We start from the raw sequence: 24,632 nt of genomic DNA on the forward strand, positions 1-24,632 counted from the left end.
TTTGCACTAACCAGATTTCAAGCATTAAGTAGTCACTTGTAGCTAGTGGCTACCATATTGGACTGTGTGGATGTAGAACATTTTCGTCAGAAAGTTCTATTGGATTGTGCTGGTTACCGTATTCACTTGGATTTCAAGGCTTCCAAACACATCCATGTCATTCTCTACCTAAACTGTGTCATGTGAAATCTTTCCTCGGTTAAAAGGAATAAATGCAACCACTTTGTTTCCTATCGCATCTCTTTTTTAAAAAAATTTTTTTGATGTGGACAATGTTTGAAGTCTTTATTGAATTTGTTACAATACTGCTTCTGTTTTTTGGGGTTTTTTTTGTTTGTTTTGTTTTGTTTTGGCTGCGTTGGGTCTGTTGCTGCGCGCGGGCTTTCTCTAGTTGCGGCGAGCGGGGGCTACTCTTCGTTGAGCTGCACGGGCTTCTCATTGCGGTGGCTTCTCTTTGTTGCGGAGCACGGGCTCTAGGTGCGTGGGCGCAGTAGTTGTGGCGCACGGGCTTAGTTGCTCCGCGGCATGTGGGATCTTCCCGGACCAGGTCTCGAACCCGTGTCCCCTGCATTGGCAGGCGGATCCTTAACCACTGCGCCACCAAGGAAGTCCCCTGCTTCTGTTTTATGTTTTGGTTTTTTGGCTGTGAGGCATGTGGCATCTTAACTCCCTGACCAGGAATCAAACCCGCACCCCCTGCATTGGAAGTGAGGTCTTAACCACTGGACTGCCAGGGAAGTCCCTCACATCTCTTTTAGAAAGAACCTTGTCTCCAGTTGTGTAAGTCTCACTAGATTCAGCTAGAAATGCTCTCTCCTTGCCCTCACAGATTCAGAAAACAATTGTCAGCTGTCCCACTGCAACCTAGATCTACCTCTAGTGCCCTTGGCACTGAAGCCTCTGCCTTGCCCTTGAGGGTCTGGTGGGGTGTGGGCATGACACTGAAAGCTCCACTGGTCTTGTTTCCAAAGCAAAAGGCCATCTTTGGGGACTTGCTGCAGCCAGTGTGAGCCTCAGGGAGCTTATGGGCCCTGCGTTGAGGACACGGGGAATTCCCCCATGAGTCCCACGCACCCTCAAAGGAGAGATAAAGAAGCCAAGTGTCAGTACAGCAGACGGAGTGAGCAGGGCTTCTGTTCTTCCATCACCAGTCAAGTGTCTCCCTCCAGGGGTTTCAGGAGAGACGTTGTGGGCCATGGATACAGCATGGAAAATGTGCAGGTTTGCAGGGTGAACCAAAACGAAAGGCAAGAGGTCACTTCGAGCATGCTAGATGCAAACCCGAAGAACCAGGTGAGCTGCACAACGCTTTTCTCCACAAGCATTTCTAGTTCCACGGCTTGGAGATAAGGATCACCTTCATCACACCTGAGCTACGGTTAAGCAGCTTTCAATAGTCAAGGATTGATTATCCATAGTCTCCCAATTCCACCAACCTTCACCTAGGTCGGTGAAGAATAAAAAAGCAATAGAGAGTCACATTTTCTGACTTGCCAATAGCTCCAATAAAAGATGAGATTAAGAAGGCTAAAAGTGGGGCTTCCCTGGTGGCACAGTGGTTGAGAGTCTGCCTGCCGATGCAGGGGACACAGGTTTGTGCCCCGGTCTGGGAGGATCCCACATGCCACAGAGCAGCTGGGCCCGTGAGCCATGGCCGCTGAGCCTGCACGTCCGGAGCCTGTGCTCCACAACGGGTGAGGCCACAACAGTGAGAGGCCCGTGTACCGCAAAAAAAAAGGAAAAAAAAAAAAAAGAAGGCTAAAAGTAATAGCTAAGATTTTATATAATGACCCAGCAGTTTTTAGTCCCTACTATCTCTTCTCATCATTTGTGAAAAGAAATCCACAGCTGATTGAATTCTTTTCAAGATAACACCCAGGGACTTCCCTGGCAGTCCAGTGGTTAAGACCCTGTGCTCCCAATTCAGGGGGCCCAGGTTCGATCCCTGGTCAGGGAACTAGGTCCGCATGCAGCCACCAAGAGCCCACATGCCGCAACTGAAATCCCGCACACTGCAACTAAGACCCGGCACAGCCAAATAAATGCATTAAAAAAAAAAGATTACACCTAAATTTTTAAAGTTAATAACAATAATCGCAATCATAGCCATTACTGTGAAGTGCTTTACTTATGTGTAGATATTAGGGCACGTGAGCCTCACCAACGACTCTGTGAGGGAGGATATACCCGCAAGGCATGGGGCGGGGGTGAAGCAGCTGGCCTCAGCTCACACTGGTGCAGCTGCGCTTCAAACAAGGCAGCCTGGCTCCAGGTCTGAGCTCTGAGCCGCTGTGCCATCTGCAAAGGAAATCAGAAAGGAACCAAAAGAGTTACAGTTTGAGTTAGCCCCTCCTGCCCCCAGCTCCCTTCCACTGTTAGCAGCTCCTGACTGTCCTTAGAGATGTTCTGTGCCAACGTCAGTATCCAGAAAGGAGAAGTTGTGGTATTACATCACGTGTAATGGCACATAAACTCACGTACAAATAGGGGACGTCTTCATTTTTTTCTAGTTACTGACATAGACTTTGCTCTCCAAGCCTCCACGGGGAGAGAAAATGTTGCCAATAAGGGTACTCGGGCCTTTGCGAGATCCCATCCACCCCAGTGGTGCTACCCTGGATCCTCCTCTGAGCCGTGGCCCGGGTTCCAGTCTCTATCTTAGGGATTCCTTCTCCTCTAGCAGGGTCTTTTCTCCCTCACACTCCTCCTGAATCTGCTCTTCTTAGAGTAGAGCCTGAGCGAGTGCAGCTGACAGCTGTCCAGCCTGGGCAGGTTACTTCTCATCTGGGCTCACGGCCTGGCTTGGCCCCTGTGGCTGGAGAAGGTCCACAGCCAGGCTGGGAGTCGTTGGGGGAAGGGTGTCCCTTCACCACCTGGTTCAGCCTGACGCTGGTGGAAGCTGCCAATATGGTCTTCTCAGGTTAGAGGCAGCGGAGGTGTTCCCTGTCCCTGGCATGAGCAGACCCCCATGGGCAGCCTTATAGCTCTTTGGTTCCTGCAGTAGTACCTGCCTCAGCAATCCGTTAGGAATTTTTCACCTGGGGCAGCAAAAGCATGCTTCAGTTGGCTTAAACAATAAAGTTGGCCTATTGGTTCCTATAATGGAAAGGTCTGGGTAGGGCAGGCTTCAGGTAGGTCGTGAGCCAGCAGGTCAGTAATATCCTCAAGGACCTGGCTTCTTTCTGTGCCTCATCTCTGCCTTCATCCTGAGGCCCACTCTCCCGAGGATGGCAAGATGGCACCAGCAACTTCTGGGGCCACGGCTTCCTCTCAGAGTCCCAGCAAGGGAGGGAAGAACATGCTGTCTCAGAAGAGCGTGAGAGCTTCTGTCCAAGACACCACCAACAGCTCCTCGTGACTCACTCGCTGTACCGTCAGGCCATTCAAGATGGCTGTTCTCGTGCTCTCTGTACTTCCCCTGCTCGACCAGCTTGTACTTCCCTGCTTCACTCACATCACCAACCAGTCCTCTTAATTATAGGGCTTAATCAGGAACTGCCTACATGCTTGCCTCCTGTCCCAGACACTGGTTTCCCTGGTTACTGATGAGCCAACTTGATGTTAATTCCCCTTGTAAATGGTAGCTTCCTTCTCCCCAGAGCAGTGAAGATTGCAGCGGTGTCTTGCCTACTGTACACAGTGGGGTGTCACTCCAGGACCTTTTGCTTCAGACTTGTAAGTTTCCCCTATCTGATAAAACTGTTGATGTCTCTGTTGCTGTATCTGGGTTCTTTCTTCCGTCTCATGACTGGGGAACTCCAAGGCTTGCTGGCCTGTTGGGTGCAGCCCAACACTTGCCCAAATAGGTCCCGAGCCTATGCCTGAGCCCCCTACAACGACCAGGGGTGTAAGGGTGGAGGGGGAGCCCAGTCAAGGCCCCTGGAGTGAGGTGTATTCAGCAGCATTGGAGAGGAGCAGGCAGTGATGAAAATCAGAGCAGCATCACCCAGAGGAAGGGGGGACACTGCTGGGAGGCCCCAGCTTTTTTTTTTTTTTTGCTCTTTTGCTTTTCTTTGCTAGAAAAGGTGTTTTCCTCCCATTTTATTTGATAACGCATTTTCACAGAAACATGATAGTATTTACAAATATGTCCGCAAGAGACTGCTAGTCAAAAACCTTAAACTGAAACTTTCATCAAAAATTAATTTACAAGACCCCCCCGAGTTGTCCAAAGGGGTCCCAGGGTGGAGAATCTGGACAGTGCTCTGGGCTGGATCTGTGCAGAAATAAACTTTTCAGCTCTTCCAACTTCTGTAACCTCAGATGAGCCGAATGCCCACTTGACTCCACCTGTTCTCAGGTGTATTCTCAGGGCTTGGATAAGGAACATGGGGCCTACAGGTCATGGAACTGGCCCCTGAGTCCTCATCCATCCTCTCTAAAAGCCAGCAGGGCTGGGAATAGCCATGACAGCCGTGTCACCATGCCTCTCTTTCTCTGCACATCATGACCGAGTCCCGTCAGGCCGCTGGTGAGGGTACTTCAGCAAGCCTGTGTTTAGCCACCTCCAGGGAAGACGCATCCCAGCCCCTCCTTCCTGGAGGAGGGAAGCCAACAGTCAGTGCCTCTCGAAACCCTCCCATTCAGCTCTCTGGCCTGTTATTACTCAGGAAGGGGCAGGTGCGGATGCTCAGGGCTGCTGAATGCCTCTGCTTCGCACACTGAATAGCTGCCAGTGCCTGCAGTCTGTTCAATCAGAGCTCAGGTCTCTTGGGCTCAAGACTTTGACCCTATTAAAATGGCAATACTCCTAAGAGAAGCAAGGCAGTGAGCCATGGCAGCCATTTACCACAGTATGAAATAGCTCTTCAGCTCCTCTCTTGCACATTCTAATGTGGGGAAACATGACTGGGCCTGAGGCAAAAGAAGGGTGTTGGAAGGGTGAGGTGCAGAGGCAGGAAGACAAGCCTGAACTGTGTGTATTAGGTGAGGTCAGGCTTGCTCTATGCTGAGTGATAGAATTGTAACGTCCCTGTAGAAATGGTGACGAAGAAACTGACACGAAGTGCATTCATACACAGCCTTTCATTTATGTAGTTATTTAGAATGGGTAATGCACGTTAGAAAAAAAAATACTGCAAAAGGATATATAGTAAAGTTTCTCACACCGCTGTCCCCCATCTTATAATTGCTAATTTCTTATGAACCTTTTCAGACATCTTTGCATGTTTCCACATTTATCTGTGTACTCATATGTGTATGTCATTTGTTTCTTTTTAAACAGTAGTGCACAATTTGCCCTACTCTACACCTTGCTGTCTGTTAACATGATACCTTAGAGATAGTTCAGTATCTACACGCCTGGATCTCACTCCTTAATAGCTGTACAGTATCCCGCTAGAGGAAGTACCGTAATTATTCAGCCGTGGGACTTAGATTTTTTTCCAGCCTCTTACTCTTCATTCTTTCCTAAAGTTTGTATTGATGCCCAAGATGTGCCAGGCACTGTTCTAGGGATGGAGAGCAGAAAATGAGATATTTGAGGAATTTACAATCCACATACAGAGAGGAACATTCTCATGCATCTGTGTACATGTGTGAGTGTATCATTTCTATAAACTATAGAGGTAGAATTGCTGAGTCAAAAGGTATATGCATTGCTAATTTTGATAGATATTGCAAATAGCCCGAGAAAATGTTGTATCAATTTCCTCTCACTCACTGTTCTGAATCTTTTCATGTGATTAAAAGTCACTATAATTTTTTATATTTCTGAAATTCTCCATATAAAAATGCTCACAATCGGGCTTCCCTGGTGGCGCAGTGGTTGAGAGCCCGCCTGCCGATGCAGGGGACACAGGTTTGTGACCCGGTCCGGGGGGATCCCACATGCCGCGGAGCGGCTGGGCCCGTGAGCCATAGCCGCTGAGCCTGCGTGTCCGGAGCCTGTGCTCCACAACGGGTGAGGCCACAACAGTGAGAAGCCCGCGTACCGCAAAAAAAAAAAAAAAAAAAAAAAAAAAATTGCTCACAATCACTTGAGCAATGGCTAAGGAACTAGGAAATGACATATGGGACACTCTTGGCGGCGGCGGCCAGACCCTGCTGACTAAGACTTTCCGCCCTGCCTGTAGGGCAGTCCTCCTGCAATGCCAAGAAGGAAAGAGGTGGGTGGGGGGTGGTACATGTGACCCAAGAGGACAGGCCCTTTGGAGAACATGGTGTGCAGTTAACAGCATCGCCCGTGCACACGCTATCTGACAAGGAGGAACAATACACACACACACACACATACACACACACACTGTGTAGGAACTGAGAAAAAAAATATTAGTGATACCTATGACCTAGGCCTGATTTCCTTAGTATTTAAAGAACTTCTATAAATCAATTAGAAATCCAACAACCCCACAGATAAATGGACAAAGGACAAACACAGTTCTCAAGGAAGGAAGTGTTCTCCTGTGTTCCAGAAAATCTGTTAATAAAATGAATGCTGTTAATTAAAAGCTTTTAAAATGTGTGTTTCTGATCAACATCAATCTGCCCCAAGTGTAGTCATTACCACTATTAAAAACAGCTGGGGGGCTTCCCTGGTGGCGCAGTGGTTGAGAGTCTGCCTGCCAATGCAGGGGACAGGGGTTCGAGCCCTGGTCTGGGAAGATCCCGCATGCCGTGGAGCAACTAGCCCCGTGAGCCACAAGTGCTGAGCCTGCACGTCTGGAGCCTGTGCTCCGCAGCGAGAGGCCGCGATAGTGAGAGGCCCGTGCACCGCGATGAGGAGTGGCCCCCACTTGCCGCAACTAGAGAAGGCCCTCACGCAGAGACGGGGAGCCAATACAGCCATAAATAAATAAATAGATAAATAAAAAAATAAAAAATAAAAACAGCTGGCCTCAGAAGAGTCCTCTGCACTCAGGCAGCCACACTTGTTCCCCTGGCCCTTTCTGTGTCTGTCTTTCTTCCTGTGTCTTCCATGTGACTCTCCGTGACTCACCATCTCATAAGCACTGACACTGCCATCAGCCATTCCCACGCTCCCCTCCCGGCCTCGGTGACAGATTCCTACTTGCCTGCTTCTATCCACTCTCCCTGCAGGGACCCCGCTGGGGCTCTGCCCAGATCCCCGGCATCCCTTTCCCTGATTCTTCCCCTACCACTGAGTGTGGTTTTGCTTCCAATCTGAGGTACCCGCGACACTTCTCAGGAGGGCTGTCCTGTACGACTGCCCCTTTGTACCCACATAGAGGACCTGAGTGCCTGGATTATGTTAACCAGAGTGGCCCTTAGCCAATAACCCACAGGCATAGATATGGAAGCCCAGATCCCCTGCCGGGGGAGGAATTCATATTCCGGAGCTCCTCTGCTGACCAGGTGAAGTTACCCTTCTTGTAACTTTGTCTGAGATCCTTGCTTGCTACCCTTTTTCTAGGTCCTTACTGCTTTCTCCTGGGAGTGTTTCCTTCATAAACCACTCTCACATAATCTTTGGGTGTCCCAGGAGCAGGCTCTAAAGGCAATGTAAAACAAAGTCTTCTTCCTTAGTTAACAAAATCCTGATTTTTCTTTTTTTTTATTCTGGCATGCAACTTCTCCAAAACAAGGCTACATTTCCCAGCCTCCTTTTCAACTAAGGCTATGACTGAGTTCTTGCCAATGAGATATAAGCAGAAGTGCCCTATAGGGCTTCTCAGAAGCCTGTAAAAGGGCGCTCTTGCTGATGGCTAGAGCTTGTCCTGTACTCTGAGGATGGGGGCACACCCTCAGATGTGGGAGCAAAGGTCTGGAAAAACCCTGGGCCCCTAACAATGTCATGGACCTGCCAAAACTAACCACAGATTGCCTACAACTTCTTTTATGTGAGAGAGAAGTTTCTCTCCTGTTTAAGCCAATGTCATTTGTTTTCTTCGTCCTATGTGGCCAAGCCTAAATCCTAACTTATAGACCAGACCACTATGATACAGGCTGAAAAAAGGCAGATGCTTGCTTTTCCAGCCTCCCTTGCAGCTAGGGTTTGCTAGTGTGACCCAGTTCTGGCCAATGAGATGTATGGGAAGGTCGGGTGAGGAGAAAGGTGGGGGGAAGAGGTTCCAGAAAAAAAATGTTCTTCTCTGATGAAAAAACAAAACAAAAACCAAAACAGGTGCACGATGTAGAGCTCTCTTGCTACCCTGGCAGCCTACTCTGTGCTACCTGCCTTTGGTTGCAGCATGTGACGATGTGGTGTCTGGAGCTGTGACAGCCATTCTATAATTATGGAACTACTGGTCAGTCTATGGACAAAAAGCCAAATAGCTGAGGAGAGCTGTGTAGAAGGACGGAGAGAGCCTGAACCCTTCAAACCATCCCCGAGACCTCCCACTCCACACCACTGCAGAGTCCACAACGTTAATCAGTTTTCCTGTTGTTTGCAGCTGAAAGCAGCCCAACACCCACTGGGGCTGAAGCACTGAAATAAAGTAAGGAATACTTAGTCTTTATAAGACCTAGAGGTGATAATTCTCAAGAAACCTTCTACTATTACCCCTTGGAGGGGAAGATGACTGAGGTCTGGGAAGATAATTATCTGCATTAGACTGCCTCTGAAGGCAAGAAACAGAACCTCCAGCTTCAAGGAACATAATAAATAAGCTCCAGGATCAGCTGATTTGGGTGCTCAACAATGTCATCAGGAACCCGGTCTCCTCCCCTCTCTCTGTTCAGCCATTCTTCAGATGGGCTTCATCCCCAGGCTGTTAGCAAGATAGGAGCATACGGAGTCCACCTGCCGATGCAGGGGACACGGGTTCGTGCCCCGGTCCAGGAGGATCCCACATGCTGCGGAGCGGCTGGGCCCGTGAGCCATGGCCGCTGAGCCTGCGCGTCCGGAGCCTGTGCTCTGCAACGGGAGAGGCCACAGCAGTGAGAGGCCCACGTACCGCAAAAAAAAAAAAAAAAAAAAAAGGGGTATACTTCCACGCGGCACACCGACACAACAAGGGCCTACCAAGTCCTGCGTGCTCGGCCCCCTCTCCATTATCCCTCAGACTTCGCATCCTGATACTTTCCTCCTTGTCCTCTCCCTCCAGCTGCACTTGCTTGCTCTTCTTCAAACATGCCGGTGGACTCCTGCCTCAGGGCCTCTGCACTTGCTGTTCCCTCCACCTACAGTGCTCCTCCCATACATGTCCATCTGGCTCCCTCATCTCCTTCAGGTCCTAAGTGTCACCTTCCCAGTGAGGCCTGCCTTGTTCACACTATTTAAAATTACAACCAACTCCCCATCCCCTTTCAGGCTGAAGTTTTCTCCAGCATGTAACTGCAACCAACATAGGGTTCATTCCTTTGCCTCTCTGATTGTCTGGGCTCCCTGCCCAGAAGGTGTGCTCCAGGAGTACGGAGATGCTTATCTGATTACCCTCTCTTCACCTCCCCCAGGGCCTAGCAGAGTATGTGTTCCATACATTTCTGTAGAAGAAAAGACAGACAAGAGATGGACAATATCCAGAGGAAGAAGTGGGGGAGGGAGGATGTTTTCAGAGATGGTGACCCCATCGCATCACCCCCCCACCCAGGTTTCCCCCGGCAGTCACTGGCAAGGAGAAGGGACTTCCTTTAGCTCCACAGTGGGGCTGGGTTCAGCGGGTGTTGGGGAGAGGTGGACCCCTGAACAAAATAAAGAGAGGTGGGAAAAAGGATGAGGGGAGTGCATCTACTTCCTGGTTCTCCTGGGCTCTCTCTGTGGCCTAAAAACAATGGCCATCTCACCCCTTCACTGCCACGTGTCTAAAAAGAGTCGTCAACCCTCACTGCTTCCACTGCCCTACAGCCCAATCCATGCCTCACTTCCCTGGAATCTGGCTTCCACGCCCATCTGTGCCGCACCAGGGTTATCAATGTTTCTAAGTCCACTGGGGCCTCTGGGGCCTCATCTGGCTCTGCCCTGCTGACCACGGCAGCCTCCTCTCCAGCCCCAGTTCTCTGGCGACCTGTCCCACTTCCAAGGTCATTGTGCTATAAGGACCCCCAACAACGCCGGCTGCGTCCCGCCCCCTTCTCCACCTGTTTCCAATTTCATCTTCTGGGAAATGAGCTCCAAGCCTTGGAGAACTGAAGCAGGTTTGCTCTGAAACCCTAAGGGCTTCGAAATCACAGTAGCCTCCGGGGAGAGAAACCAGGTCCCCAAGCTGGGTTGGGGGCGCGGGGTGGCGCCAACCCGGCCACTCTCCCTTGGGGGAGGAGTCTCCACTGCTCCCCTCGTCCCCCTGCCCGCGCGGCCCCAGCCAGATAGCAGGGCCCCGCGCCGCGGAGGCGCCGCCGCGTACGGAGCCGGGGCAGCGGGAGCCCAAGCGGAGTGGGGCGGGGCGGAGGGGCCCATGGGCTGCGGGAAGCGCCGAGAGGGTGCGGCCGAGCGGGGCCCGGACTCCTTCCAGCCGGCCGCCCCGGGGGCGGAGGGGAGGGGCCCGCGCGGCTTTATTGACTCGAGCGCCGGCGCAGCCCGCTCGAAGCCCCGACCCGTCGAGCGTCGCGCCAGCCCGCGCCCATGCAGCTCCGCCGGCAACCGCTTCCCGCGCCCCGACCGGGGGACCGGTACCCCGCCGCCCCGCTGCTCGCGCTGCTCCTGCTGCTCGCCCTCCAGGGGGCGGCGGCGGCGCCCGCGGGGTCCGGGGAGCCCGAGCACTCCGGGTGGCGTCAGGACGCGGAGCTCCCGCGCGGGCTCCTGTCGCAGGCGGCGCGCGCGGCGCTGCACTTCTTCAACTTCCGCGCGAGCTCGCCCAGCGTCCTTCGAGTGCTGGCTGAGGTGCAGGAGGGCCGCGCGTGGGTGAGTACCAGAGCGACACAGTGGGTGCGCGCGGGGACCGGCCGCGAGCCGCGTGGGTGGTGACGCCTGGGTACGCGCGCCTGTGCGCCCGGCGGCGGATCCGCTAGGGAGATTGTGATGCGCCAGGCGCCTGCGGGGATCCCGGCTCGCTCCTCGGCGCCGGGAACTGTTTAGGCGTGGAAAGGCCCGTCAGTGCGCGGAGTCCGCAGAAAGCTGGCTCGTTCTTTCTGGCATTTACGAGGCCATAAAGATTTTTTACAGGGCAGCTCCCATACCTGGGAAAGAGGTGCATGGAGAAACTGAGGAACAGGCCCAAAAGGCAAGGCTTGATCTTTTCTGCGACTACCCAGAGTTGGTTGCTATGGGGTGGTCACCGAGCATTAGTTCTGGGCGGGATTTCCAAAATCTAAGCCAGTTCCCAGGCCGAACCGCTGACGTTCCCTGGTTAATTGCAGGGCATCTTGCAAGGGCTTCGGGATAATATTGCAATTTACGCGTTGGCCTGGGCAAGAACCTTCGTAATCCTGGCGTCTGCTTTAATCTAATGGGAGTGAGTGAACCAGGGCTGTTTTCTTTGTGAACGGAGTGAATAATAACGTGGGAGCTCGTTCGGTTGCTGATTTCAAGGCACTGGCTGTAGGTACCATTTTGTGTCTGTGAAGCTACGTTGCTTTCTTCATCAAGTAGAAGATTAAGAAAGTTACAGAACTACACTTAGTCTGTCCCAAAAGTGACGATGCTTTTTCCAGTAATCCTCCAATATTCCACGAAGCCTGTAGATTCAGCCTTAAGGAATCTAGAGTTTAGTAAAGAGTGTAAATAGAATTTTAAAGAGTGGCTGTAAGATTTTTCTTTAAGACTGTTCTAGACGTGGTGTTAAGGGTGTGAGAAAGCCATTTGGAAGTTTGGCCTTGGTTCTTCAAAGACTTAACCCTACACCCAGCTTGTCTAGATGTATTGAATGGTGAAATAAATTTTTTCCTAAAAAAAGGCAACCTGTGCTTGTCACCTGTTCTAACAGATCTTGCTGTGTCAGGGAGGAAAAAGTTCAGTTTACCACCCCAACAGAGAAGTGAGGGAAAAGAGCTTGAGAACTTTCTATCAAAGTAAGGGAGTCGCCACCTCCCAGAGCCCAAAGAGGGGCCCCCCTGCATATTTCCTCCCTGGTTATCAGTGGGAAGGATTCCCTACAGAAAACCAAGCTCAGATTTCTAAAGTGCGCCAGGAATTTTTCAGGTCCCAGGAATTTTTTTTTCTTCCTTCTAAGACCATAAAAAGAATTAAATAATAAAATAATTTGCATTTTCATGCATTTAGTTAACCCCTTATTGAAAAAATAAAATACTTGGCATCTTTCATAAAATAAACTAAATCCAAGTGAGTTAAGAAAAACTTCCTGTCTTATCCACAGAGAGCTCAGTTACTATTTTTGTCTGTAATAATATAATCCTGAATTTTAAAGGGATCTTTTTTGGCCTAAAAAAGCTGGGGGGGATAATCAATAAATTAGAGGCAGGTATGCCTGAGAGGGATGAGGAGTTAAGAAGTAGAAGAATTCAGGACATTGACCCTAAGAAAAGGTACCTTCCTCGATCATCTGGTTTACCTTTACATTTCCTCCCAAAGTGATTATAAATATTTTAACATCAAGGAGGCAAGGAAGAGAACTTAGTGATTTTCAGGGCCAAGACTCTAGAGACTAAAGTGGTTTCAGTTTCTTCTTGGAATTCAGTGAAATTGCTTGATTGATTGAAACTGCTTGAATGAGGAGAACAGACACCACCTGCAAGGAGCCTTCAATGCAAGGAATTTCTGCTTCAATTACAAGAGCAGTGGTAGCATTGACAAGAGGTGGAAAATGATAGACCCTCAAAACTCTTTATCCAATCAGTGCATTATTAGAGTGAGCACTGAGTTGCTGGACAATATCTGTCATTCCTCTAGGACTGACCCGGAGTTAGCAGGTGGCTGGGTGGGCAAGAGAAGTGTAGCTGACAGCATCCTTCTCCATCCTCGGGGTCAGTGCATCCCTTTGTATTACAGATGAGAGGCCGGGACCAAGTCAGGGTTTTTCAAACTAATGGCACACTATTGGGTTATGAAATCTATTTAGTGGTTGCAGTTTTTTGTTTGTTTGTTTTGTTTTAAATAGTTTGGAATACAAACTGTTTAGAGTGCATTGCAGAAGACAGGGTAAGTAGTGCCTCAAAATGTTGCAAACATATATGTATGAACTGGGTCATTATGAAGCATGCAGTTCTTGCTATGTCTTTCAGCTGAAAACATTTTGAAAGCCAGTGAACCAAATGATTCTTAAGACCTCTTCCAGCTCTGAAATTCCTTGATTCTAAGTGATTTTCGGTTCTGCAACAAACCCTCATTTTAGGAACACTGTTGCCTTCTAGTGGTAAAATGCAGTAATAGCTGTGGTAGTAAATGAAAGGAAATATTGAGAAGAAATCAGAGCTAGCTAGTGAGCTTGCGAGCATTGTTTTGTTTACTAATTGTAAGGAGAGATCACAGACCATGACTTGTGTTCCCTCATTGCCCTTGTCTGATGACATCTCTCTCCTGACCATACACTACCCTTCCACGACCAGGAGGCTCCTATTTTTCTGATGCCTTAGGACCCAGAGCGTGGAGGGGTGGTGTTGAGAGCTCCTATGCTACCCAGGGTATCCTAGATCGGCCCTGCTCCCGACGATCTGGTACTGTCTCTTACACTGAGGCAAGTATCCTCTGATCAATCGTAAGTCCTACGACAACTGGCCCCTGCCCCGAGCAGCCGGTGAGAGGCCAGCCCTTCCCTGGTATTTAGAGAGACTGGCGAGATCTTTGTGTGCACAGACTTCAGGAGAAAGGCAACCCATTTGAAATCAGCCGTTGCTTGGCGATTGCTCACAAGGACCAGGCCAGGAGCAGTAGTTGGAAACATCAATAATTGAAACAATTGACCGAAGGTAGGGCAGGAGGGAGTTATGCCCAAACCTTAACTGCTTCCATTTAAATTAAAATCAGTAAATATAAAACTATCATCTGTCTTTCTGGGTAGGGCGAAGGCCGTTAATTGGCACTCCTTGCAGTCTTTCTAGCAAGAAGACACACCCATAATGGGCATCTGTGATTTCCATTTTTGTTTACTTACGGTGGAGGGAGCATTTGCAAAGAATACGGTTCACGATCCTCTCCTTTTACTTTTTCTGACTTTTCTTGCCTAACTATGACTCACCCATAACCAATTTACCAGCAAGAGTTTTAGAGACTTGATTTCATCAATCCTTTCTAGTGCATTTAACTTGGATTTTGTGGACATGACATCTTTTTGTGTGCCTCCTTTTCACCAGAACATTTAATTATGCAGCTAGGTAACGAGTACACCTGGCATGGGTAAGTTTGGGAGCAAAACAGCTGATTTCTGGTGAGCATCCGGCCGTCCCAGCGCCGGTGGGCTGGGCTGCTGTTCCCCACCACCGCGCTCTCAGGTGTGTCTGAAGGCTGAACAGAGCCGGTCTGCTGAGCCACAAGGCAGCTGGGAGAGCGCCTAGTCAACTAAGAAAAAGCTTCTTCTTTTATCCCTTTTCAATCTATGAAGCACTTTAATGCAGCACAATTCATCTAATTACTGCTCTCCTTGAAGACTTCTCTCCATTAATGTCAATAATTTAGAGGTGATGGTTCACAATAGGAAAGCAATACATCAAGCAGACCATAGAAATGAAAACTGGAGACTGAAGAAGGCCGCAATGAATATGGAGGGGAAAGATAAATAATAAAACCCTTAAGTGAAAGAATCTCTGCTTTCACGCTAGCAAGGCTCCTAAGTGCTTTTACAGCCCTCATGAAAGAACAGTTGGGGGTGGCTATCGGCAGGATGCAGGTGGCGCTCCTCAGCGCCCTCTGCCGTGAGGATGAAACATAACAATCCTGAAAGCACAGAACCGAGGCCCACGCCCGCCCTCCTTTCCAGGCACTGCCACTGCTGAAATGGCACAGGTGCCCCCAATGGCTCCGCCCACCTCCCACCGCGGCGCCCACCTGGTCTGCAGGCTCTGATTGCAGAGTCTGGGTCCAGCATAGGGTGGGAAAGGCTACTGGCCCTGAGGGTAAACTTAGGCCTTGGCCTTCCTGGCGCGTGTCCCGCAGTCGCTCAAGCCAGCTGCACGTGGATGAGCTAACGCTTTTAACCAGCTTGTAAGAAGTTGTTTTTGAACCGCAAACTTTTTTTTTTTTTTTTTTTTTACCAGCCCACAGGATTTCCACTTGTCTTGCCACACGGGGAGTCATAGCCAAGGGTGCGTGTGATCATGGAACCTTAGTAGTGATCCCAAATAAAGGCCACCGTTGGTGGGTTGTGAATTTAGCCATCAGGAGTGTGGCTTGGCTGCACACTCTTCCTTGAACGGCCTCAGTGGTTCTGCTGCAAACGGAATGTCAATAGCCCTAAAATGACTAATCTTAATGAGACAAGGAATGTTAAATCCACACACAGATACACACACACATGCACACACACAGTCTCCCAGATCCAACCTGACCCTTGATCTCAATTCATCAGCATGAATCACCCTAGAGATTTATTCACACTTTTGTAGCCGTGGTATTTATTTGCCTTTGTGACGGCTCCTCAGTTGAAGAGGTTTGCACAGAGCTGGTCCCACAGTAGCCAAAGCAGTTCCCCACTCTGGGTTACTTCTTAGGATCGCCCAAGATGCCTCTAGCCAGTAAAGTCGAGTTATGAAAGAGTCTTGTACCATAGCTGTGTACGAGATGTATATGAATCCACAATGGCCCCAAGAGGAGGCGCCAACACAGAACACTATGTGAAGGATCACAGGTCATTTTGTATCTGTATTAGTGTCACTGCTGTAACAAATGACCACAGACTTTGTAGAAAAAAAAAAAAAACTCCCACAAATTTATTCTCTTACAATTCTGGAGGTCAGGAGTCTGAAATAGGTCTCACTGGGCTAAGATTAAGGTGTTGAAAGGGCTACATTCTTTCAGAAGATTCTAGGGGAGAATCCATTTCCTTGCCTTTTCCAGCTTCTAAAGGCCGTCCGCACTCCTTGACTTGTGCTCTTCTTCCATCTTCACAGCCAGCAGGTAGCAGCTCCCGAATATAACATTACTCTCCCTTATAAGGACCCATGTAAGTACACTGGGCCCACCTGGATAATCCAGGATACTCTGTGCAACTCAAGATCCTTAACCCGATCATATTGGCCAAATCCCCTTTGCCTTGTAAACATGTTCACAGATTCCAGAGATTAGGATGTGGACATCTCTGGGGGCTATTACTCAGCCTACCACACTCAGCTTCCGGGGGGCTGTGAGCTCATGCAAGTATTTACCACAGTGCCGAACATGTGGCTCTACCCAAGAGATGGCAGTCCTGGCTGATCTCTGCAGCCTTGGTAACCTCCTTACCCCCAGACACGCTCACCCTCCACACCCCGTGTTGGTACTTGACTGTAGGCTGCTTTGTTCTCTTGCCCTGCCTGTGTGTCTGCTTCCACAGGATGGAAGGCCTCCCTTCTCTTTATCTCCACTGTCCTAGCATAGGGACCTGCTAAAGACAAATATTAAATATTAGATGAAAACAAAGGTAGCTGGAAGGGTGCTGGGACCACTGGGCATCAGGAACAGGAGGCTGGGCCAGGCCCCGACCCATTCCCAGCCCTCCTACAGGAGGAGGGAGATCAAATACCTCAAATCTCTTACAACCAGCCTTTTCTAATTTTCTGAGCCTTACCTTGAGCTAGAGGGGAAGCGGAGGGGAACACTGCCTCTGGTCACTTCTACCCTGGCTCCTTTGGAAGAAGGGTCAAGGACTCGTACTCAGAGTTGGCCAAACAGATTAACACGCAGTATTCTGTCTCTTTCTCTCCACTACTCCTTAGCCTAATGAAGTGTCCAGTGCAAAGATCTCCTTCGACCCCACAGGATGGGGCCTGATCTGGAGGTCATTGACTTTTGTTCCATAAACTGCAATCGCCTTATCTGGCATTGCCCGAGAGAAGGAAAATGCAATGAGATAATTCCAGGGTCTAATGTAATATGCTGATGTTCTCTCTGTCCAGAACATAAGAGCAGCATAGCAATTTTTGTCCACAGATGAGTTGTTTACTTGTCTCCAGCTAAGCCTGACTCATAAAACTAACCTTATAAAATGAAGAAGTTTGCTTTTCCTGGAATGGCATGACATTTATGTTTTCTTACCAAATGTGAAGGCTGGAGGGGACATTTAGAAGCTGAGTCTGTTAGGCCAGTGAGGCCCACTGTGTGCCCGAGGGGAGATTAGCATCACCATTCGAGCTCTTGACAGCTGGTCTGTCCCCACTGCCCACCCCCTCAATGTGGAAACATGAAGTTTAAGGCTGTCACCACCGGCTCTAAGGTCACATGAAGGAACCATGCCTAGGAACCAGTGACAGAGAGAAAAAGCAAGAGACAGGCTCCCCCCAAAGCATAGGACTTTCTTTTTCTTTTTTTTTTTTTTTTTTGCGCTGCAGGGCATGTGGGATCTTAGTTCCCCAACCAGGGGTCAAACCCACACCCCTTGCAGTGGAAGCACAGAGTCCAGTGGTTACACTGGACTGCCAGGGAATTCCCAAAGGTTTTCTTTCTGTAGATGAGCTTTGGGCAGAGTCTTATCTTTGGAAATTCCCAGAGTCGCGGTGTTTTCGTGACCCCTGGGGCATCCGACAGCAAGATTTCTCTGGGTACCGTCCCTGCTCTTACATTTGCCCTAGGTTTTTGTTGTGTTTTTTGAGTGAGTTTAAAGGGGGTGTTAGGTTTTTAAAATGTGCTCTTAGAATAATAAATACCTATTCTCCATCCCTTATCAAGTTCCTCAGTTTTATGTCCAGTACTCACCCCCAGTATTTCAATGACTTGACTTTAAACAAGCAAGTGTTGTATAGTATCTAATATGAAGATAGTCGGACACGTGCTAGAGGAGACATCTCTGATCTACTGACGTGAAAACAAATGCTTTGTGTTTTACAGAAAATAGCTTTTTACTGAAAATGAGACATGGCTTAGTAGAGTTGCTATTAGAACATGTAATTTTTAACTTCCTGGATATAAATGGCATTACATGGCCAAGTCGTTATCCATGTAGCAGGAAGGAAGGAGTGAATTTTCTTCAAAAATGATTTAAATCCAGACTGCCTTCTCCACATGTTCCTGCTTGAAAAACAGCACATGCCATGTTGCCACGGGGTTTTATCAGCTGCACCCCCTGAAGCAGAGGGTCGATCTGTCCCATGAACTTCCTAAATCATCATGACCTGATTTGCCAAAGACTCCAGGTGGACCAAACTTTGAGATAACATTCCTCCGTTTCATTTAGTTTCATGATACCCTCAAACCTTTGGAGAGAATTAATTGTCATGTCCTTAATCTCCTCATCTGTCTTCTAGTGACAGTCACTGGAGCTACTTGTTACTTCCTGTCCCCCCCCCGAACTTCAGTGGTTCCACTCAGTGTCTAGAGAGAAGTTCTCAAAGTGTGGTCCCCGGACGAGCAGTAGCAGCATCAGCATCCCCTAGAACTTGTGAAAATGCAGGGTCTCAGGCCCCAGCCCAGGTTTACTGAATCAAAACTTGGGGTGGAGCCATCACACTGTGTCTTATTTAGCAAGCCCTCCAGGAGATTCTGTTCCAGCTCAAGTTTGAGACCCATGGCTCTGGAATAAAGTCCCTTAAGAGACCTTCTCTAATCTGGCCCCATCCACCATGGTAACCTCCACTCCAAGCATCCCCGCTATTAACTTGCTAATCTCCCCAGCCTGGCTGCTCACCTGTCTTCCTGAGTGTCCTCACCCTCTCTCTCCCCAGTTGTCTCCAGCCTAGTTCTCCTGGAGATTCCCCCTCCTGCGCTGCACTGGCTCAAGCTCCCACTTAAACCCTGCCTGAAAGAGTGCATCCAGGGACTCCTTTCAGAGTCTCAGATGATCGTCACTTCCATACTGTTGTGGATTGTTGTGTCCTCAAAAAAGATACATTGGGCTTCCCTGGTGGCGCAGTGGTTGAGAGTCCGCCTGCCGAGGCAGGGGACACGGGTTCGTGCCCCGGTCCGGGAAGATCTCACATGCCGCGGAGCGGCTGGGCCCGTGAGCCATGGCCGCTGAGCCTGCGCGTCCGGACTCTGTGCTCCGCAACGGGAGAGGCCACAACAGTGAGAGGCCCGCGTACCGCAAAAAAAAAAAAGAAAGAAAAAAAAGATACATTGAAGTCTTAACCTCCTGTACCTGTGATTATTACCTTACTTGGAAATAGAGCCTTTGCAAATGTAATCAAGTTAAGATAAGGCTATACTGGGTTAGCATGCGCCCTAAATCCAATGACTGATGTCCTTATAAGAAGGTCATGTGAAGATACAGAGAGAAGAATGCCATTTAAAGACAGAGGCAGAGACTGGAGTGATACAGCTCCAAGCCAAGGAAGGCAAGGATTGACGGCTGCCACCAGAAGCTCGGAAGAGGAAAGGAGGGATTCTATCCAGAGCCTCAGAGGGAGGCCAACCATGACAACACCTTAATTTTGGCCTTCAGAACTGTGAAAGAATCGATTTCTGTTGTGTTAAGGTACCCAGTTTACGGTACTTTGTTATGGCCACCCTAGGAAATGGATACACACTCCACTTCCTGCCTGGCTGTCTCCCTTCCAGAAGGTCTGCGTGGTCTTGTCTACAGGAACTGTGGTTTTAAGCACAGTCCAACTCTCTCAATTCCTCTCTCTCTCCCCCTCCCTCTCTCACACTTCACGCCCGCACACACACTCACACTTCCCACACACACACCAGGCAGCTTTCTTTCCGCCCTCTCTTAAAGGGATTGACTGGGTCTGTTTGTATGACCTCTGTGCTGTATAAGGGGAGAGCAGGGGTCTGGAGCCAGGCTTCGCTACTTACTGCCTCTGTGACTTTGGACAATTCCTTAACTTTGGGCAAGTGCCTCAGTTTCTTCATCTTTAAAATGGGGATAAGATCAGTATTTACCTCAGAGGACTCTTGTGCTGTGATAAGTAGTTCCTGGGCACTGTGTTAAACCACATGAAGCATGTAGTGAGAGCTCAATATATATATATATAAAACATATATATTATAGTTTTTATCATGATTCTACCCAGTGGCTAGCAGAATGCTTTATATACAAGTGCTGAATAAATGCTTGACATTGATTAGATAGGGATTTGAGGAACATTTTTTTACCCCCCCTAAAAAAATCTAGTGAGATGAGTTTGTCCTATGAAGGCATTCTGTGGTACACTTTCTTAAACAGGACTTTTAAAGTGGCCTGTTTCCCTCCCAACTGATTGCAAGGGAAGCCCCAAATCAAAGTGCTGGTCACTCTCCTAAAGAACCTGTCCTGAGGCAGGGCGGCTGCCTGGGGCTACCCTTCCTCATGGCCTTTGGGGACAAATTCCTCATGGCCTTTGGGGACAAAAACCAAGGAACCTACACCAAACACACAAAAAAACAGGTTAGAACATAAACCACATCATTGGTGTTCCGTGACTGTAAAGCATTTAGTTCTAGGCTACAGTACATAAGTCCTCTTTTACACGTAATTAAAAAGAAATCTGTAGCAAAGAGCTACTAATTCATTCCTTCAGGTTATACAGCCATATAGTAATTTGCTTTGTTTGCCAACTTTTTCTTTACATAAAAAGCTTTATTCTGGAAAAGATTAGAGCAAGGTGCTGTGCCCCTGGCTGCGCTTGGAGAGGGGTGTGAACTTCCTAATCTGTTTGGCATGTGGGCTGTTTTGGCAGCGTGGGGATGGGAGCAGCAGAGCCCCATGATCCGCTCCTCACGTCAGGAAAGCCAGACCTGCCTGTCACCTTCCCTGCGGCAGCCTTGGCTCTTTAAAAAATGTCTGTTTAGCTTTTCAAACAATGTCTTTAAGTGAATGGATTAGCTTTGCACCATCTGGCCCTCACAACACGTGTTGTGAGCACAGAGGAGGACCACCTGACCTTGAGAGTTTGGCTCTGGCTCTGTCCCAGGTACGGAGCTTCTAGATTCAAAACCACTATAGTGAGCAGTTTACCTCACTCTGCAAATCTGATCACACTAACGGCATGAGGGGCAAAAACACAAGTTTAAGATATGGGGTGGGGATATCCATACTGAGTTACTTCGGACTTAACATTTTTTAAATGACTTTCTATCTTGTTAAAAGCCCATTCATGCACTTGTTGGTTCCAGGTACAAAGCTGAGGGAATAACACCCTCATTACCTTTGCTTCGTGGAGACCCCTCTCTGATGGCTGTTTATTCTCTTTTATCCCCTTTCTCATTGTCGACTGAAAAAAAAATGCACAACCTAAAAGTTGAGAATTATGTTTTATTCGATGAACTTACTAAGGACTGTAGCCCAGGATACAGCCTCTCAGATAGCTCTGAGGAACTACTCCAAAGAGGCAAGGGAGGTGCCAGGATATGTAGGAGTTTTTGTTGGAAAAAAAAACAAAAACAAAACAAAACAACATGTAGTTCAACATCAGAAGATTACTGCTAATCACAAAAATATCTCAAGTTAGTGATTTTAGTGCTTTTCTATTTATGGGAAGATGCAAGAGTCTGGGCTTATGTAAATCATTCCTTTGATAAGCATCTTAAATATATAGGGCCAGTATCCTGTGTTTCTCCATCCTGAATTCCCCTCAGGGCGCACTTTCGGGGTTTTAAGCCTGCAACATCCTTTGTTTACTGAAATGGCAGGCAACATTCTTTGTCCACAGTGCCTCTTCTTGGTCATAAATTTGACTAACATTTGGGAGGCATTTCATGACCAATTTTGTCCCATGGCTCTAGGAAAGCTCATTCCTAGATCAGGTGAGAATTCTGTTGATAGGCCACTCAATGTGCTAAGTTTTTTGCATTAGGCCCTGTTGATAATCTAAAATTCTCTGGATTGCCTGTTCTACTAGTCTGTTATGATCCAGGAAATGTTTTCTCTTGTTTCTTCTTCCCATAGCTACAGTTGCACTATTACAGTTATTCTACATAGAGTTATATATGTGATTGATTGCCTCAAGACATTTAGCCATCATTAGTTTTGTTGGAGGCCTGGTTACATATTGGGTAATGCAAGAGACAATAATCTCATAAAATAGACAGGATGTAAATAATACACCTGTAATGTTAATAAAGTACAGCAGAGAAAGGCACAAGCCATAAATAATTTGAAAACAACAAGAGAACAAATTAAAACAATGATTAGTATAACTAGTTGTAATCTGGTCTCAATAAGCCATCAAACCCACAGGGGAGCCAGCTGGATAAGCCAAATTCTGGAAGGATCATGTAGAGAGAAAAAGGTAAATGTTTCATCTTTGTTTACAAAGGTACACTTTATCAGCCTGTTGTAGGTCAAAATTAGCGTAAAGGGAAAGATTTTCTGGAAAAAAAGATTAAAAGCCAGTATATTTCAGAAAAAAGTCATAAAATTATAAATCATATTTATCAATTCATTCAGTCCCATGTAATTAATTCCAGTTGATCTGGATGAAGTCATCAGGTAGGGTTTTGTAACTTCTTACTGAGTTTAGTGGTATGATCTAAAAGTTACCAGAAACAAATTTGTCAAGTCTTTTTTACAAATCCTCTTGAGAATCTTCATTTTATAAAAGCATCAGAGTAAAATAGTGATTGTCTATAAATGGCAAAAGACTTAAAATGGCATGGTTAAAGATCTGTTTACAGTGTAACTGACAAGAAACTTGGTTATTTCTGTATCATATGACATTTTAAGATAACAACTAGAATTATAACTGATAACATTATATCAGGACATATCAGATTTTTAGGAATTCCATATAAGTTTTGGAATATCTATATTAATGACATTTACCCATAAAATAAGAAGGTTTTATCACACTTATTTGACAATGTTTCCCATGTAATTTAACATGCCAGATAAACCTAATTAGTTTAATATCTCTCATTGGGATGTTTCAGGGGTCCTTTGAAGCATCCCAAAGTTAGCTGGAAAGTCAAAAGAATCTTAATTAGAATTTGATATTTGGGAAGTTTGTTATTAAAAAAAAAGTCAAGTTTTTAAAACACTTGGTCAAATAGGATCATAGGTCACTGTGAAGCAGTAGTTATTCACTCAACCAAAGTGACAGTAAAAGATTTTTAAGGCAAATAACAGATCATTTAGAAGGCAAAGAAACTCACAATCTGTTACCAAAAGTATTTAGTTCAACATTCCAAGAAAACTTTGTTCTCTTAACAGAGAGAGAAAACCAAACTCCAGTCCTGCACCAGCCCACCCTGAACAACAAAATTCACTTACCTAATTAAATTCAATCCAAACCCAGCCTGACCATGCATGGAACAACTTTTTCAGAGCTGTCTTTCTACAAACCTTTCACACTTTCTATATCCATTTTTGTTTGTCCCTTATTTTTCCACCCAGAGACAACCAGCTCTAGGACAAAATCTCTCTTTTTCCTTAACAAAATGTACTTCCACTCCTCATACCTTCTTTTGCCAAAAACACTCATCCTACTTTCCTTGCATACTAGATCATGTGAACCTGGAATTCATTCTGGCCAGTTTCCTTTATACTTGGAAATATTTAATTTGTAAGTGCTTACTATTTAGTCAATTAAATAGAGCTCTTTTATAAGTTTAATTTTGATAATATTTTCCAGAGGTAGAAACACCTATATGTGTAATGTACGCACTGACATAAACAGACAAAAATAGAGATCTCATAGCTTCACTTTAACACTTAGTTTTGAATCAGGTATTACGATATAAACTTACTAGTTTATAAATAAGTTGGAATAAGTCAAATTTATTTTCTCAGATGACCAAGACTTTACTATTGATATTTGTGGAAAAGACTTCTAAGATTTGTATTTGTTCTTGATAATCCCCTAAGGAAGCTGTGAATTAGATTTTGAGTGAGGGAGCCTTTCCAATAGTTTGAGTTTTAAAAGGCCATTTTTTTCCTTTTTTTTTTTTAATTTGTATCAGGTTGTACCTGATTAAGCGGATTAGGCTCAGTCTCAGGTTATTGTAGCTGTATCTACATTTCTGATTTGTAGAGATTTGAAAACCAGAGAGTTGCTTTTAATTCCCCAGAGAACAGATCTGCTGCCTAAATTATACTAAAAGATTGATTTGTCCAACAACATTTTCTTTAAGTTGCTTTTTTTTTTTTTTTTTTTGCGTTACGCGGGCCTCTCCCGCTGCAGAGCACAGGCTCCGGACGCGCAGGATCAATGGCCATGGCTCATGGGCCCAGCCGCTCCGCGGCACGTGGGATCCTCCCAGACTGGGGCACGAACCTGCATCCCCTGCGTCGGCAGGCGGACTCCCAGCCACTGCGCCACCAGGGAAGCCCTAAGTTGCTTTTGTTATATCAGTGAGAAGATTTCCAACTAAACTGAAATTCAAGAGTTCTATGTCCTAGATTTTTTTTTTTTTTTTTTTGCGGTACATGGGCCTCTCACTGTTGTGGTCTCTCCCGTTGCGGAGCACAGACTCCGGACACACAGGCTCAGCGGCCATGGCTCACGGGCCTAGGCGCTCCATGGCATGTGGGATCTTCCTGGACTGGGGCATGAACCTGTGTCCCCTGCATCGGCAGGCGGACTCTCAACCACTGTGCCACCAGGGAAGCCCTGTCCTAGAATTTTAAGCTTTTATTTATCATGCTTTAAAAAGTTTGCATAAGGCATTCAACAAAGGCCCTCTTTCTGAGTGCACAGGTTAAACCCAGAACAAGAATCTCTATTATTGTTTTTATTGGCCCCTGAATATTAGCACTCAGTTTTTATTTCATATTGTGTGGTCTCAGGTAACCCTGTTGGTTTCTTTTAGTATGTTTAACTAATATTGTCTGAGGGTCAGATTTATATGCCCT

The 24,632-nt window shown here is 47.2% G+C and overlaps 1 protein-coding gene across 1 annotated transcript in view; it reads left to right on the forward strand.

The window, feature by feature from the left end:
• Window positions 1-10,462: 10,462 nt before the first annotated feature.
• Window positions 10,463-24,632, forward strand: part of RARRES1 (retinoic acid receptor responder 1) — a gene marked incomplete at its 5' end in the record, with an annotated part of 40,968 nt that continues 26,798 nt past the window's right edge. Inside the window, one exon of the mRNA XM_079704407.1 lies at window positions 10,463-10,741. Coding sequence (XP_079560533.1) covers window positions 10,463-10,741 — 279 coding nt within the window. The remainder of the gene's footprint in view (window positions 10,742-24,632) is intronic.

This window comes from Hyperoodon ampullatus (genome assembly GCF_949752795.1).
Source record: "Hyperoodon ampullatus genome assembly, chromosome: 5".
NCBI classification, from domain to species: domain Eukaryota; kingdom Metazoa; phylum Chordata; class Mammalia; order Artiodactyla; family Ziphiidae; genus Hyperoodon; species Hyperoodon ampullatus.